Below are 18,365 nucleotides of genomic sequence, written 5' to 3' on the forward strand. Positions count from 1 at the left end.
ATATCATTTTAAACAACTTTCCAATTGACTTCTATTATATTAGCTGGTATCCTTTGTTAAAGGAGCAGCAATGCATTACTGGGAGCTAGCTGAACACATCTGGTGAGCAAATGACAAGAGGCATTGCGCCACCTCCAACCAGCATTGAGCTCCCAGTAGTGTATCACTGCTCCTTAGCCTAACTAGGTATACTTTTCAACAAAGGATGCCAAAAGAATGAAGCTAATTAGATAATAGAAGTAAATTAGAAAGTTGTATAAAATTGCATGCTCTATCCCAGTAATGAAAATTTAATTTGATATTACTTTCCCTTTAATACACATAATGGCATGTATTTTATTTATCCCTTTAAATGTGTTAGAAAATGGAGTGATACTGAAATCACTGAATAATTCTATTTTCCAGTTGCATACTGTACATATCTGTTAGTTCCTATGATTTGTATGTGTAGATTAATATGTGTGTTTTGTTAAACATGTATGTGCATGCATTAATGCTTCAGCGCGCATGTGTAAAGAATGTAACTAGTACCAGTTTATCAAGAAATTCTGGAACATTGTTTCACCGTCTGTAAGAAAAAAAAGACTATCTGCTTCCTATGTTTATCTCAAATACATCAGTGTTTAGGACACATTATTATGGACAGACTAAGAAGGTTGTCTTTCCGCTGGATAAGATTTGAGATTGAGATTCACTTGCCAGAAGAGTGCCAGAGTTTGTTTGTTACTGTGAGGCCTACAGATACAATAAAAGACCTGAGAGTTTATCTAGTTAAACAAGGTATAACTTCCTGGAAGAAATATTTTTATTACAATGAAAGACAATTAGGAGAATATGAAGCTATTAAAGATGTTAATATCACAAAAGGATCTGTCATTTTACTGCGTAAAAACAACCAAAGCCAAAGGTAAGCTACTGAAACAAAATGTTAGAAATGTACTGTATATTACACAATAAAGCTGCTCATAGTTTAAAAATAAAATAAGATCCTGGGATTTGTTAGAGAAGAGTGAGCGTTCCATTATTAAAGCGATATGAAACCCAAAATGTTTATTTCATCATTCAGATAAAACATGTGATTTTAAACAACTTTCTAATTTACTTATATTATCAGATTTTCTTTATTCTCTTGGTAACTTTTGTTATAAAGCATTTGGGAGCACTATATGGCAGCCGTTTTGCAAGAATGTTAACCATTTGCAAGAGCACTGGACTTTCTGCTATATAGTGCTCCAGATGCCTACCTAGGTATCTCTTCAACATAGAATATCACGGGAATGAAGCACATTTCATAATAGAAGTAAATTGTGAACTTTTTAAAACAGCATGCTCTGTCTGAATCACAAAAGAAAATGTTTGGGTTTAATATCCCTTTAAAGGAACACATTTTGATTTTGTGTAAAAATTGTGCTAGGTTCCATGCTCCTTTAAAATGCTGCAAATTTCATAAACCAGTTATTTGGTTTTCAGCATTTGCAGGCTAAACAATTTGCTTTTTTGGCCTTTCTAGGGAATGTTTGACAAAGCATTTTTAGTGGTTTATAATGTCCTTTTATTAAATGAAATAATACTATTTCAAATGCAAAAATATTTTATTTTAAATGGAATCATTTTTAATGAACAACACAGTAATATTTGTTTTAAGTGACATGAAACAGTATACGGAAAGCATTGGCGTTTATTTTAGTTACATGTAGAATCATTTTCTCAATATTTTACACATTTGAAAAAAATAATGCCTCTGGGTCACCTTTACAAACACACGTATTTTGCAAAATGCTAATTCTATATGGAATACACTGTTGATCATTTCAAATATCACCTTTGTTTCCTTTAAAGAGATATATAGATACATTTGAAATACAATATTTCTATTTACAAAAATACTTCTTCTGGAGTGACATACTGTGCACTGCAACTACCTTTTAGTGTTGCCAGTGCCACCTTCTCTGGAAAATAATACTGCAAAGCAATAGATTCACCAGCACCTGTGGCTAACGGTGTGCAAGCTGAAGGAGCCTTCTTAAAACTCCAAACGATAAGTAAATCCACAGACGGCAGCAGCACTACCAAAGTAATATGCACTTCACTTTATTAGCACCAGGAAGCAAAAAACATGACGTTTCGGGCTCAAATGCCCTTAATCATACCATACCATATGATTAAGGGCATTTGAGCCCGAAACGTCATGTTTTTTGCTTCCTGGTGCTAATAAAGTGAAGTGCAAATTACTTTGGTAGTGCTGCTGAGTCTGTGGATTTACTTGGAAAATAATACTGATCATGCACATTAGTATAAATTAGCATACTTAATTATACAAGATAAATCAGTATCTAAAGCTGCTAGGACTGATTTTAAATGAGCATTTGTTTATAATTAGATTCTAATACTCTTAGAAAAAGTTTGACCATGATGGCACCTTTATTTCTATATTTAATCTTTATTTTCATGTTTAACCTGAGTTGAGCCTTACAAATGTCAGTAAAATACAGGCTGGGTGGCAACTAGGGTTGGCACCTTTATTTCAGGGCAAACCCAAACACTGTTGTGCCGTACACAGCGCAGCAAACAGGAGACACATTTAGTTAAAGGGACACTGAACCCAAATAGTTTCTTTCGGGATTCAGATAGAGCATGCAATTTTAAGCAACTTTCTAATTTACTCCTATTATCAAATGTTCTTCATTCTCTTGGTATCTTTATTTGAAATGCAAGAATGTAAGTTTAGATGCCGGCCTATTTTTGGTGAACAACCTGGGTTGTTCTTGCTAATTGGTGGATAAATTAATCCACCAATGAACAAGTGCTTTCCAGGGTCCTGAACCAAATCGATTAGATGCCTTCTTTTTCAAATAAAGATAGCAAGAGAACAAAGAAAAATTGATAATAGGAGTAAATTAGAAAGTTGCTTAAAATCCTCTATCTGAATCATAAAAGAAAAAAAAATTGGGTTCAGTGTCCCTTTAAGCATAAACATATATATCTATATATATCACATCTTGTTCAATCTTCATTTATTTCTTGTTACATGTAAACTGCAGTAAAGTGTGGAAGATACAGAGATTCTGTAAGGCTGGATAGACAAATCTGCTAGAAGAACTTAATCTCAGTTGTGATATAATTACTCCCCTCTATGTAATCACATTCACCAGTTTAAAATATCACTTGCAGAAATATTTACATATTATAAGGCATCACAAATAATACTCAAATTTGCAGTCATACAGTACTCATGTGTTCACCTCTTTAAAGTTGCAAAGATAATATTTGCAATCCATGAAAACTAGATACGATGATAATAGAGGAGTTGTTAGGATCTAAACAAGCACTGTGTAGAATGCAGCAAATGCAGACAATTTGTTTTTAGATATTTTACAGTAGGAGCAAGCAAAAACATTTCTGTAAAGATAAAGGGAAAAACTCACTGCATTTATCTTCAGAGATATTCCAGTACTGAAATGTTCATTTCAGAAGCCCTATTAACTTCATAATGTATAAATAATGTTTTCCAGTCAAGAAAAGTAAATAATTTCAGTAGAAGCTTCACTCATGCAACCAAATCAAAAGTTAAACAAGTGTCTAATCAGTGATCACACTGAACATCATTTGCACATTTTGTCATTAACATTTTAACGTCTCTTTAGCTAAGTATAAAATAATACTTTGTAGGCTCGAAGCAACCACTGTGTAGAATACATAAAACTTAGGCAATTTCCAAGATTTTGAGCTATTTTATAGCAAAAGCAATTAAAAATACTGTACCTTTTGAGAATAAATGTTAAAATAGGAAAATTGTTGTAGAAAAGTAAAAATAAGGGGGGAAGGGCTGACTGTATTTATCTACAGCGGTATTCCAATGCTGAAATTTTATATCAGCAGCTATATCTATTTCATAATACACAAATAATAGTTTTTGATAAAGAAACCCTAATAAATAAATTTCAATAATAAAAGTTCAAACAATAGTATCTAAATATACTGAACATTATTAGCATATCATATTTATTTATTTATAAAATATTTTACCAGGAAGGATACATTGAGATTTCTCTCATTTTCAAGTATGTCCTGGGTAATATATTAATATCATTAATATGGCTGAAATAATTTAATAATAATTATTGAGCTACAACATGTTCCAATGTTGATGTTTAATTTTCAGCAGCCAGATAAATTATATGATGTTGTTCTAATAATATTCAGCAGCGCAGAGTAAACTGCCAATAAATTAAATATCTGTCTCCTGAAAGCTCACAGCCTTCCTGCAACAAGTTGTCCTGTCAGTCAGACCTGCACCGCAGAGGAGTAATCACACCAGTGGGTCATTCTGCCACTCTACAAGGCTTCCTGCACTGTGGGAGGGGCCAAATGCATGGCGTACATAGCATAAGCTAGTTCCCATCCAGATACATTACCTGTAACAGGGGGTCTTTTCACTGGTTGGGAACTAACTGATATTTTTACATATTGGAGTCAGCAGTGAAATGTGGGCACCAGCTAAAACCAGACATTTGACTTGGCACTAGTGCCAAACCCTTTCCATTATCCGTTGGTTGTGCATCCGGTGACCTCACAAAGACACGGACCAATCAGATCATGCATTAATGGCCAAGGGCAGATACGCTCCAGAGAGTTCTGTTCTAATAAGAGACTCGGGCACCACAACCGCCTCTGGGAACCTAACCATGGGTCCCACAACATACTTTTAAAGGTTTTCAGACAGGCCGGACTGTTATCCGACGGACATTATCTGTCGGATTATTATTCGTCTCACACGCATTCTGTCCGAGAACTTTTAAAAGCACGTTTTGGGGGGTGGGACCCATGGTTAGGTTTCCAAAGACAGTTGCGGCACCTGGGGCTCTGATTAAAACAGAACATCTCTGGAGCGTATCAGCCCTCGGCCGTTAAAGGGACAGTATACTCATTTTCATATAAACTGCATGTAATAGACACTACTATAAAGAACAAAATGCACAGATACTGATCTAAAAATCCAGTATAAAACTGTTTAAAAACTTACTTAGAAGCTCTCAGTTTAGCTCTGTTGAAAAGGTAGCTGGAAAGCCCACTGCAAGTGGGAAATAAGACACTCCCCCCTCCCCCTTCTTTTGCATATGAAAAGACCCTTTACACAAACAGGAGCAAGCTGGAGAAGGTAGCTGATGGTATTTTCGTAAAACTTTGGGGCTTGGTTAGGAGTCTGAAAATCAGAGCAATGTTATTTAAAAATAAGCAAAACTATACATTTTTTTTTTAAAACTTTATGAGCTATATAAATAGATCATCTACATAACATGTATGCAAAGAAAAAATTAGTGTATACTGTCCCTTTAATGCATGATCTGATTGGTCCGTGTGTCAGTGAGGTCACCGGATGCGCCTCGTGACATTTGCAGGTCTGAGTAAGCAGGAAACCCTGACACAAAGTTTGAAACCCTGACTGTCTGGGTCAGTGCCGGACAGGTGGCAACCCTACTGCCAACATGACAGTAGTTATGTTTTAGGTTATTTTTTTTATTTTTTTTATGTATGCATTACATATCAGTTATTAAAGGAATATAAAACCCAATATTTTTCTTTCATGATTGAAATAGAGCATGCAATTTTAAATAACGCTCCAAGTTACTTCTATTATCTAATTTGCTTCATTCTCTTAGTATCCTTTGTTGAAGGATAAGTAATGCACTTATGGGAGATAGCTGAAAGCCAAGAGGAATATAAATGCAGCCACCAATCAGCAACTTCTGAGATTACCTAGGTATACTTTTTTTTTTTAAAAGGAAGAAAATTATACAAAGAGAACAAAACAAATTAGATAATTGGAAAGTTGTTTAAATAGTATGAGCTGTCTGAATCATGAAAGAAAACATTTTGATTTCATGTCCCTTTAAGCTTTGTATTACAAAATATCTGTATAGAAAAGCCATGTTTTAAAATAATTGAATACTATTGTTTGTTTAGCACTAATATAGATAAAGTAAAGCATATTAGGTTTCATCACTATTAAACAAAGATGAAGATTTACATTTGCATGATTGCTAAGTATCATATAATGCCACAAATTCAAGAACAGACCACTAAAATCTTCTTCATTTACAAATCTTGAATGATTGTGACACTAGTCAGACACAGGCTTTCTGACCTAAACAATCACGGTGTTCAATGTTGCAGGTTCTAAAATTATTATTATTATTATACTTTATTTATGAAGCGCCACCATATTCCGCAGCGCTGTCCATGGGTACAATTCATTTAAATAAAACAGTGATATAAAACTTGTAAGAGACAGGACAAAATTTACAAACACATACAGGAGGAATTGAGGGACCTATTCCCGTGGGAACTTACAATCTAGAAGGGTAGGAGGTTGAGAAATAGGAGGTGAGGACTGCAAGAGTGAGAAAGAAGTTAATGCAGAGTTAGAGGAGGGGGAAACAATTTACATTACTTAATAGGGCATGAAACCCATCATTTTTCATTCATGATTCAGATAGTAAATGCAAATTTAAACAACTTTCCAATTTACTTCTATTATCAAATTTGTTTAATTCTCTTGGTATCCTTTGTTGAAGAGGCAACAATGTACTGCTAGAAGCTAGATGAATACATTGGGTGAGCCAATAACAATAGTCATTTAAACAACTTTCCAATTTACTTTTATTATCTAATTTGCTTTGTTCTCTTAATATTCTTTGTTTAAAAGCATACATATGTAGGCTTAGGAGCAGCAATGCACTTCTGGGAGCTAGTTGCTGATTGGTGGCTGCACATATATGCCTCTTGTCATTGACCCACAAGATGTGATCAGCTAGCTCCCAGTAGTGCATTGCTGCTCCTTCAACAAAATATGCTAAGAGAATGAAGTAAATTTGATAATAGAAGTAAATTGGGAAGTTATTTGAAATTGTATGTTCTATCTGAATAATGAAATAAAACACCTGAGGTTTCATGTCCCTTTAACTCTAATTGATTGAGCTTGTAGCATTTGTATAAGTTTGGTGACATTGCTTCCTAATGTCATCCGATATGACAGGGGGTAATTTCAGTGTTTTGTGCAAAACCAATGTTCCACTTGAAAAAAACATTCGGGTTCATGCTAATAGTTTCAAAAGTGCTGCCTGGGTTTATTTCATTCCTTTTAGCTGTGGAATTTCGTAAATGAAAAATGGGCCCACAAAGTTGTCATGAAGTAACAAGAATTTGGATAGTGATCAAACAAAGTGATGGTAAATGTTGCCAATGTACAAGTATTAATCAGAAACAATGTTAGATTTTAGTGCATAGTTCATTTGTAAATTCTTACATTTTATTTGCCATACTAAAGATATCCTTTTCTAACCGGAGCTCCGTCCGTCCCTCACTAGACTGCTTTTTTTAAATTTTGACTAGACTGTCCCTTTAACCCCTTAACCACCAGTAACGTATCCTGTACGAAGCTGGTCGTTAAGACTTTAATGACCAGCGTCATACCCTGTACGACGCTGCTGTCCTGGGCCTCTCTCTGCTGCGATCTCGCTAAAAGTAACAAGATTGCGCTATTTCTGCATGCCCCATACTGTGGAGGTGGAATTACAGGGTTGGAAAGCAATCTAGGAGAGGGAGGGGGGTAAATGAGATGGGGTCAGCTACACTACAGAAAAAATATGTTTTGTTTTTTTCACTAAATAAAATTGCCACATTTTGGAAAAAACTGGGTGCTGGTAGACAACTGCCAGTATCTAAGATGGTGGTAATTAGTTAAAGGGGGGAGGGTTAGAAAGCTTTTTGGGAGGGATAAGGGAGTTTGTTTTTTAAAAATGTGTAAAACTGCATACTGGCAGACTGTCTGCCAGTATTTAAGAGGGGGGTGACCATTGGGGGGTGGGGGAGGGAAGAGAGCTGTTTGAGAGGGATCAGGGGGTGGAAAGTGTCAGGTGGGAGGCTGATCTCTACACTAAATCTAAAATTAACCTTACAAGCTACGTAATTAACCCTTTTACTGCTGGGAATAATAAAAGTGTGGTGCGCAGCTGCAATTAATGGCCTTCTAATTACCAAAAAGCAATGACAAAGCCATATATGTCTTCTATTTCTGAACAACGGGGATCCCAGAGAAGCTTTTACAACCATTTGTGCCATGATTGCACAAGCTGTTCGTAAATAATTCCAGTGAGAAACCTAAAGTTTGTGAAAAAGTTAATGATTTTTTTTATTTGATCGCATCTGGTGGTGAAATGGTGGCATGAAATATACCAAAATGGGCCTAGATCAATACTTTGGGTTGTCTACTGAAAAAAAATATATATAGTTTTTATAGGTAAATAAAAAAAATAACAATGCTCTATTTCTGTTTAAATGGAGTGATGGCAAAAATGCTCTGGTCTTTTTGGGAAGTTTTAGTCTGAAATGCCCAGTCCTTAAGGGGTTAACATGCATATCAAACAATAGATTATGATCAGCTCTTAAGATGTTCTGCAGCATTGACAATAAGTACAATTATTATGTAAGAATTTGCAGAGCACAATAACAGGATGCAAATAGGAAGCAGATACATCCTGTGCATTACCAGCTAAAATATACTGTATAGTGCTTTTATGCAAGGTACTCTAAAGCAATATTCTTCATCCTGGGCAATTTGTTTGTAAATTGCACAGGAATAAATAGTATTATATATGCACAGTGTAAATCGTAATTTAAGTACATGTGCAAAAAAGCATAGCCAAAATACAAAGCATATTTTTTTTATCGTAAAATGGACTAAACATGGACATTCCATAGCCGAGTATGAAATTGTCTCTCAAATCCCAGCGTAATTATATAAACATTTCTGCCCTACAGATCTCACTTGTTTCTCTCCAACTAAAATGAGGTTGTGACAAAATACGCAAAATACTTAATACTCTAATAGAAAAAAAAAGCATGCATACAAAAATAGAGACGATTGTAAGATGTTATGCGCAGAAAGCAACGCAATTTGATTTTATTTTAATGCTGGATTTAATTTTTAAAGTGCGCCCCTGCTCACTGCTAACTATGCTCTACCAAGCAAACGGCCAGATTACGAGTCTTGCGTTATGAGGGGTGTGGTGCTAACGTGCAGTTTATTCTCACCGCTCACTTACCTGCAGCGCTGGTATTACAGGTTTTTACAAACCCGGCGTTAACAGGCAAGAAAAGAGCGTAGAGCAAAATTGTGCTCCATATCGCACTCCAATACCATCGCTGCTTAAGTCAGCGGTGAGCTGGTTGTACGTGCTCGTGCACGATTTCCCCATACACATCAATGGGGAGAGTCGGCTGAGAAAAAGCCTAACACCTGCAAAAAAGCAGCTTAAAGCTCAGTAACGCAGCCCCATTGATTCCTATGGGGAAACTAAATTTATGTTTACACCTAACACCCTAACATGAACCCGAGTCTAAACACCCCTAATCTTACACTTATTAACCCCTAATCTGCCGCCCCAGACATCGCCGACACCTACATTATATTTATTAACCCCTGATCTGCCGCTCTGGACATCGCCGCCACCTACATTATACTTATGAACCCCTAATCTGCTGCCCCCAACATCGCCGCCACCTACATACATTTATTAACCCCTAATCTGCCATCCCCAAAGTCGCCGCCACAATTCTAAATTTATTAACCCCTAAACCTAAGTCTAACCCTAACCCTAACACCCCCTAACTTAAATATAATTTAAATAAATCTAAATAAATATTACTATCATTAACTAAATAATTCCTATTTAAAACTAAATACTTACCTATAAAATAAACCCTAAGCTAGCTACAATATAACTAATATTTACATCGTAGCTAGCTTAGGGTTTATTTTTGTTTTACAGGCAAGTTAAAATTTATTTTAACTAGGTACAATAGTTACTAAATAGTTATTAACTATTTAATAACTACCTAGCTAAAATAAATACAAATTTACCTGTAAAATAAAACCTAACCTAAGTTACAATAACACCTAACACTACACTACAATTAAATAAATTCCCTACATTAAATGCAATTAAATACATTAAATAAAATTAGCTAAATTACAAACAAAACAAACACTAAATTACAGAAAATAAAAAACAAATTACAAGATCTTTAAACTGATTACACCTAATCTAATAGCCCTATCAAAATAAAAAATCCCACCCAAAATAAAAAAAAACACTAGCCTAAACTAAACTAAACTACCAATAGCCCTTAAAAGGGCCTTTTGCGGGGCATTGCCCCAAAGAAATCAGCTCTTTTACCTGTAAAAAAAATACAAACATCCCCCCAACAGTAAAACCCACCACCCACACAACCAACCCCCCAAATAAAAGCCTAACTAAAAAAACCTAAGCTCCCCATTGCCCTGAAAAGGGCATTTGGATGGGCATTGCCCTTAAAAGGGCATTTATCTCTTTTGCTGCCCAAAGCCCTAACCTAAAAAATAAACCCACCCAATACACCCTTAAAAAATCCTAACACTAACCCCCGAAGATTCACTTACCGGGAGAAGTCTTCATCCAAGCGGCAAGATGTCCTCAACGAAGCCAGCAGAAGTGGTCCTCCAGATGGGCAGAAGTGGTCCTCCAGACGGGCAGAAGTCTTCATCCAGACAGCATCTTCTATCTTCATCCTTCCAACGCGGAGCGGCTCCATCTTCAAGACATCTGGCTCGGAGCATCCTCTTCAATCGATGACTTCTTTGTAATGAATGTTTCTTTAAGTGACATCATCCTATATGGCGTCCCTTAGATTCCGATTGACTGATAGAATTCTATCAGCCAATCGGAATTAAGGTAGAGAAATTTCTATTGGCTAATGCAATCAGCCAATAGAATTGAGCTGGCATTCTATTGATTGAGCTGGCATTCTAATAGTGCCCATCTGGCCTGTCGGGGCGACAAACAGTTTGCTTCAGATAGATAAGTTAAATTCTTGTGGTCAGTAAGAATGAGCACTGGCACGCTAGTTAGCACCCTCGAGAAGATGCCTCCATTCCTTGAGTGCCAACATATGGCCAGTAATTCCTTGTCGTCTATTTCATAATTGCACTCTGCTGGAGACAATTTCTTAGAGAAGAAACCACACGGATTCAAGGAACCGTCAGACGTAGGACGTTGAGACAAGAGGGCACCTACTCCAGTCTCAGACGCATCGACCTCAAGAACGAAAGGCAGGACAGGGTTAGGATGAGCCAGAACTGGAGCGGCAGCAAAGGCAGTCTTAAGACTATCAAAGGCCTTAATGGCAGTAGGTGACCAATGGAGTGGATCATTCTCTTTATGAGTCATGTCTGTGATAGGTTTGACCAAGGAAGAAAAGTTTTTAATAAACTTTCTATAGTAATTGGCGAACCCCAAAAAACGTTGTATAGACCGAAGACCAATTGGGCGAGGCCACTGCAGAACTGCAGATAACTTGTCAGGATCCATGGAGAACCCTGCAATGGAGATAACATAACCTAGGAAGGTTACTTGAGTCTGATGGAACTCACATTTTTCGAGCTTACAAAACAGGCTGTTCTCACATAGTCTCTGAAGAACCCGTGTAACATCAGAACGATGAGCCTCAAGTGTGGGTGAGTGTATAAGGATGTCGTCCAAGTACACCACAACACACTGTTGCAACATATCTCGTAAGACATCATTAATAAGTTCCTGGAAAACAGCAGGAGCATTAAATAGGCCAAAGGGCATTACAAAGGGCATTACAAGATACTCATAATGCTCCATTCGTTGCCCTCCTTGATCCTAACGAGATTGTACGCTCGTCTCAAATCAAGTTTAGTAAAGACCGTAGCTCCCTTGAGGCGGTCAAAGAGTTCCGTAATGAGCAGAATAGGGTAAGCATTCTTAATGGTAAGATGATTAAGACCCCTATAATCGATGCATAGTTTTAACTCGCCACCCTTTTTCTTCACAAAGAAGGAGCCAGCCCCTGCAGGAGAGCAGGATTTGCAGATGATCCCCCGCAACAGAGCATCGGCAACGTACTCCTCCATAGCACAATTCTCTGCAATAGACAGAGGGTAAACCCGGCCCCAGGGAGGAATGGCTCCGGGTTGCAGGTCTATGGCACAATCGTAAGACCGGTGAGGAGGCAACGTACCGGCACGCACCTCTTCAAAAACATCTAGGAACTCTTGGTACTCCTCTGGCAATTGAGATACCGAAGAAGTGCAGAAGACTTTAACTTTAACTGACTTTAAGATTTTAACTGGTTTCCGAAGACAAGTGAAAATACATTGCGGAGACCACGCCAGTCGAGACTGGGATTGTGCTTTTGGAGCCAGGGATAACCCAGAACAACCAGAAAATGCAGAGAGTTTATCACCTGGAATCGGAGGGTTTCAAAATGGAGAGCCCCAACAGCCATGGATAACGGAGCAGTTTCATGAGTAATGAGTGCGGGCTGAAGGGGCCTGCCATCAATGGCCTCAATAGCAAGCGGAACGGACCGAGGCAAAACAGGAATGGGGTGCTTTGATACAAAAGCACTGTCAATGAAATAGCCCGCAGCACCGGAGTCAACAAAAGCCTGGGTGACTATGGAGGAATCCACCCAGGAAAGCACAACCGTGACCAAAGGTTTCTCCTTTAGCGGTTCCGGGGACAAGGATAAACCACCCAAGGTCTGCCCCCGACAGGACCTTAGGTGTGAGCGTTTCCCGACCATGTAGGAAAAGACATCAAAAGGTAGCCCTGTAACCCACAATAGAGGCAGAGCCCCTCCCTCCTCCTAAAGGCCCTCTCCGCCACGGAGAGACGCGTGAATCCCAATTGTATCGGCTCAGCAGTACCTGGTGACTCGGGACCAGGAAGCCTGGGAGGAGTGGGAGGCATGGTTGGGAACAAACACATAGGAGACAACGGAACAGGAGGCTTTTGCAAGCGCTCCTTGAAAGAGGGCCTCTCACTTAGTCTGATGTCAATTAGGATCAAAAAAGACACCAATGCCTCGAGATCTTCTGGTATATCTCTGGCAGCAACTTCGTCTTTAATCGCATCAGAGAAAGAAGGCGGCAACAAGGGCTTCATTGTTCCAACCTACCTCTGCGGCAAGCATATGGAACTCAATGGCATACTGAGCAACAGATCTTGTACCTTGCTGAATGGACATGAGTCGTTTAGCAGCAGAGGACGAGCAAGCTGGAACATCAAATACCCTTCGAAAGGAGGCCACAAATTCAATTTAATTTGAAATCACAGGTTTATTAGTCTCCCACAAGGGATTAGCCCAGACAAAACTGTGTCAGAGAGTAACGAGATGAGAAATCCCACCTTAGCTCTGTCAGAGGGAAACGCCTGAGGTAACATCTCAAAGTAAATGCCCACCTGGTTCAAAAACCCTCTGCACTGATTAGGATCGCCTCCATAACACTGAGGTAGAGGTGCAGAACCGGACATGCTCCTGTTAGGACTAGGTGCAGCAGCGGAAACAGGAGCAGCTATAACTTGCGGGACACTTTGGTCCAAATGTGCAGTGTGAGTCAGCAGGGTTTGCAGGGCTAGTGCAAATTGATCCAAGCGGTGATCCTGTTCATCCATCCTGGAAATTATGGCAGGTAAAAGTGGATTATTAGCACCATCAGGATTCATGGCCCTTGCGTAATGTCAGTGTGCCAGGAATCAGACTAAGACGAGAAGGGCAAAAATAATCACACCTTTATTAATAGCAAAAAATAATAAAAAGTCCACAAGTCAAATAACAAGCCAGGAATCAAAACCAGAGCTGGAGTCAGACGAGCCGAGTCAGGAGCCAAAGTGAGTAGTCAGACGAGCTGGAATCAGGAACAAGGAGAACAGCAGAGTCAGGAACAAGCCAGGGATCAGGAACCAGGAGGGATGTCAGACAGCCAGGTAATACACAGGAGCTCTCACAAACAGGTCTGAGACAACGCAAGGGCAAAGCATACTGAACAGAGGCCCTTTAAATAATAAGTGATGACATCACAATTCTGAGACTGCATCCTGTCTCACACTGATGATGTACACCAGTCTGGCCATAAAAGGAAGTGCAGGAAGTGAGCAGCATCACACAGTATGCACCAGAGTCAGCAAGAAAGGTGAGTAAAATGGCTGCCAGCAGTACATGGCAAACAAAACAGGGAAAAAACCCTGACAGTTTTACTGTTGGGGGGATGTGTGTATTTTTTTTACAGGTAAAAGAGCTGATTTCTTTGGGGCAATGCCCTGCAAAAGGCCCTTTTAAGGGCTATTGGTAGTTTAGTTTAGGCTAGGTTTTTTTTTTATTTTGGGTGGGCTTTTTTTATTTTGATAGGGCTATTAGATTAGGTGTAATTAGTTTAAAGATCTTGTAATTTGTTTTTTATTTTCTGTAATTTAGTGGGGTTTTTTTTTTGGTAATTTAGCTAATTGTATTTAATTTATTTAATTGTATTTAATGTAGGGAATTTATTTAATTGTAGTGTAGTGTTAGGTGTTATTGTAACTTAGATTAGGTTTTATTTTACATGTCAATTTGTATTTATTTTAGCTAGGTAGTTATTAAATAGTTAATAACTATTTAGTAACTATTCTACCTAGTTAAAATAAATACAAACTTGCCTGTAAAATAAAAATAAACCCTAAGCTAGATACAATGTAACTATTAGTTATATTGCAGCTAGCTTAGGGCTTATTTTATAGGTAAGTATTTAGTTTTAAATAGGAATAATTTAGGTAATGATAGTAATTTGTATTTAGATTTATTTAAATTATATTGAAGTTAGGGGGTGTTAGGGTTAGGGTTAGACTTAGGTTTAGGGGTTAATAAATTTAGAATAGTGGCGGCGACGTTGGGGATGGCAGATTAGAGGTCAATAAATGTAGGTAGGTGGCGGCGATGTTGGGGGCAGCAGATTAGGGGTTAATAAATATAATGTAGGACCGGTTAACGCTGCTTTTTTACCTTAACACACAACTCGTAATCTAGCCGAAAGTTTCCCTTTCCAGCGAGCTCTATTATTTCCTATAGCAGACATTTTGCAAAGTTTAGATAAATGGGTCCTTGGTTTCCTGTAGCGACCACAGCCCACGTATTTAAGACTGTGAAAGGAAGTAATGGACCCTACACAAATGAATTCAAAATAAAAAAAGAAATAAAATGTAAAATCATTTTAATGTGACGAATAAGCCATATTGCAATGATTTCTATTAAAGGGACATAAAACTCAAACTTTATCTTTCATGGTTGAAATGGAGCATGCATTTTTAAGCAACTTTCAAATGTACTCCTATTATTAATTTTGTTCCATTCTCTTGGTATCCTTTATTGAAGGAGCAGCAATATTCTTCATAAAGTAATGCGTTTAACCCTATGGCTGACAGTAACACATATAAAGTAATGAGTTTAACCCTATGGCTGACAGTAACACACATAAAGTAATGAGTTTAACCCTATGGCTGACAGTAACACACATAAAGTAATGTGTTTAACCCTATGGCTGACAGTAACACATATAAAGTAATGAGTTTAACCCTATGGCTGACAGTAACACACATAAAGTAATGAGTTTAACCCTATGGCTGACAGTAACACACATAAAGTAATGAGTTTAAGCCTATGGCTGACAGTAACACAAATACAGTAATGTGTTTACCCTATGGCTGACAGTAACACAAATAAAGTAATGTGTTTACCCTATGGCTGACAGTAACAAAAAAAGCTGTGATTTGTTTGTATTCATGGCTACCAGCAAGACACACAAAATAGTGATTTTTCTTCATCCCAATAACAGAACACTCTTTTCAAAAACTTATATAGCTGTCATTTATGCTTTTTACACCAGTATGATCAGTAATTTAACCCTGGATTTTTTTGTCCCTGGAAATTGTCCCCCCAGGAGATTTATATATATATATATATATATATATATATATATATATATATATATATATATATATATATATATATATATATATATATAGCTTGATTACAAGCGGATATCATGTTTTCGCTGTCCGTTTTAATTGCACTTATATTACAAGTTGAGCAAAAATTAAGCTACAATTCTTACTGCGATCTCAGAGCTGTGGTTAACTGTTTTACTAAATTAACAAGTTGCCCAAAACACTTTAAAAGTACATTACAAAGTACAGTAACACGCATAATAACACCATCTAATAAAAATTATGTTAAAAAAATATTGTACAAAAAAAGTGCTCAAAGATATGAGATCTCAGGTGTTAGAAAAAAAAGCTGCCAAAGGACTTTAACATAGAGATACATAGATATATTGCTAAAGATGTATTTGTATGTATATTTATATGTTTAACTGTGTATTTACTGTAAATGTTTCACATTCCAATGTTCTGCACATAGCAGAATATGTTCTATGTATTTTAAAATAGACATTTCTTGATATATATGTACAGTATCTATACCTATATATAATCATCTATATACTGTACATAGGTATAAATATACATTTGTTTTAAAAAAAACAACAGCTATATGTAGTAATATTTAATTATGAATAAATAGAATATATTCTGTTATGTTAAGAACATTGGAATATGAAATAATTATATTTTCATGTTGGGTTTGGCGATAGTGTTTGCGCGATAGTCAGGTGTTGAGAGGAATACGTGAAAGCGCAAGCGAGATTTGATGTTCAGATTTTTGTTCTAGTCTGGGTACCACTTGTGCAAATTTTTTTTATTTTTTTTACTTGTAATACGAGCGCAAACCGACTAGCACAGAAAGCTTAACCCTAGTGGAGTTTTCGCAATTGCGAAAACACAAAATACCAATCCACTTGTAAGCTAGCCCATAGTGTATTATTTAAATATAATTAACCCCTAGAGGAATATTGTTATTATTATTATTATTATTAAATGGGTTATAATATGGCCTCATATTTACTATCAAATGGGTGTGTTTTGATTGCAGAACTGAGTGGATGGAGCAGTTGAAAAATAATTTTGTGTACTATTAAAATATTATTTGTCTGCTTAATTTTGAAGCTGTGTTGTAACAATAACCATATGCCCAGCATGTGTTCCAGAGACTGGCATTGTCAATATTATGGGGTAGGTGTAAGAGCTTGGTTCTGTAATCTGTATACTAAGCTATGGATAAGTCTAAATTCTACTATTACTATTATTAAATGAATGTGTTTTTAACTGAGTGGGCAGAGCCGTTGAACAATAGGTCGTCAATACTCTGATAACCTGCTTGCTTGCTTGCTTTGCTGCAAAGTGTCCCTGGAATTTTGTTTGGAATGTTGGCAACAATGCACACTTACTGCTGAAGCCTCTATCCTTTCCAAATATGACAACTGCCATAAGTGTCAATAATGCAGTGCATGAGTAGTGCCACACCTAAGGCCATACACAGAAATTCTTTTGGTGGGGGGACGAGCTAAAAGAAATGCCATACAATAATAATACTAATATAGACATGCATATATAATTAAATATAAAAAGCAAAACTCGAGAGGGAAGGGCATATGTGCCCTCTTTGAACTCCCTAGCAGGTCCATGGCCCTCTCTACTGCCATGTTGATTATTAATTAAGGAATGAGGACCAAACAGTCTTAAAAATGTAGCCATTTAAGTGTCTTTTTTATTTGTAGATTTTAATGGAAGTTAGTTGAAACACTGGACTGCCCATTGTAATACTGGACATCTGGGGGCATATTTATCAAGCTCCGTATGGAGCTTGATGCCCCGTGTTTCCGGCGAGCCAAGTTATGAAGCAGCGGTCTAAAGACCACTGCTCCATAACCTGTCCACCTGCTCTGAGGCCGCGGGCAGTAATCAACCTGATCAAATAAGATTGGGTTGATTAACCCCCCCCCCTGCTAGCGAGTGGCCGCAAATCTGCAGGGGCGGCATTGCACCAGCAGTTCACAAGAACTGCTGGTGCAATGATAAATGCAGAGAGCGTATGCTGCCGGCATTTATTGATGTGCAGCGGAAATGATACACTATATCGCATCATGTCCGCTCGCATAATCATTAATAGGCCCCTTTGGGTTAAAACACATAGTACAGGCATACCTCGTTTTATTGCGCATAACTTTATTACGCTCCACAGATATTGCTCTTTTTACATATTAAGGCTCAGATGATGGATAGAATTTTTTAGCAATAAAGTATTTTTTAATGAAGGTATGTACATTGTTTTTTTAGACATAATGCTATTGCACACTTAATAGACTACTGTATAGTGTAAATATAACTTTTATATGCACTGGGAAACAAAAACATTTGTGTGGCTCACTTTATTTCTATATTTGCTTTATTGCAGTGGTCCGGAACCGAACCTGCAATATCTCCGAGGTACACCTGTATAAGAAAGCGATTTTTTGAAAAAAGGTAAAGCAAGTGCTTTGTTTAAAAAGGGATAGTAAAATTAATGAATATGTAAAATTTTTAAATGTT

The 18,365-nt window shown here is 37.3% G+C and overlaps 1 protein-coding gene across 1 annotated transcript in view; it reads left to right on the forward strand.

Annotated features, from left to right (window-relative positions):
• The first annotated feature begins 530 nt into the window (after window positions 1-530).
• TINCR (TINCR ubiquitin domain containing) overlaps window positions 531-18,365 on the forward strand; it is a 34,113-nt gene continuing 16,278 nt past the window's right edge. Inside the window, exons 1-2 of the mRNA XM_053700737.1 lie at window positions 531-907; window positions 18,232-18,299. Of these exons, the coding sequence (XP_053556712.1) occupies window positions 639-907; window positions 18,232-18,277 (315 nt within the window). The 5' untranslated portion in view covers window positions 531-638 and the 3' untranslated portion in view covers window positions 18,278-18,299. The remainder of the gene's footprint in view (window positions 908-18,231; window positions 18,300-18,365) is intronic.

This window comes from Bombina bombina, chromosome 2, assembly GCF_027579735.1.
Source record: "Bombina bombina isolate aBomBom1 chromosome 2, aBomBom1.pri, whole genome shotgun sequence".
In the NCBI taxonomy this organism is placed as follows: Eukaryota; Metazoa; Chordata; class Amphibia; order Anura; family Bombinatoridae; genus Bombina; species Bombina bombina.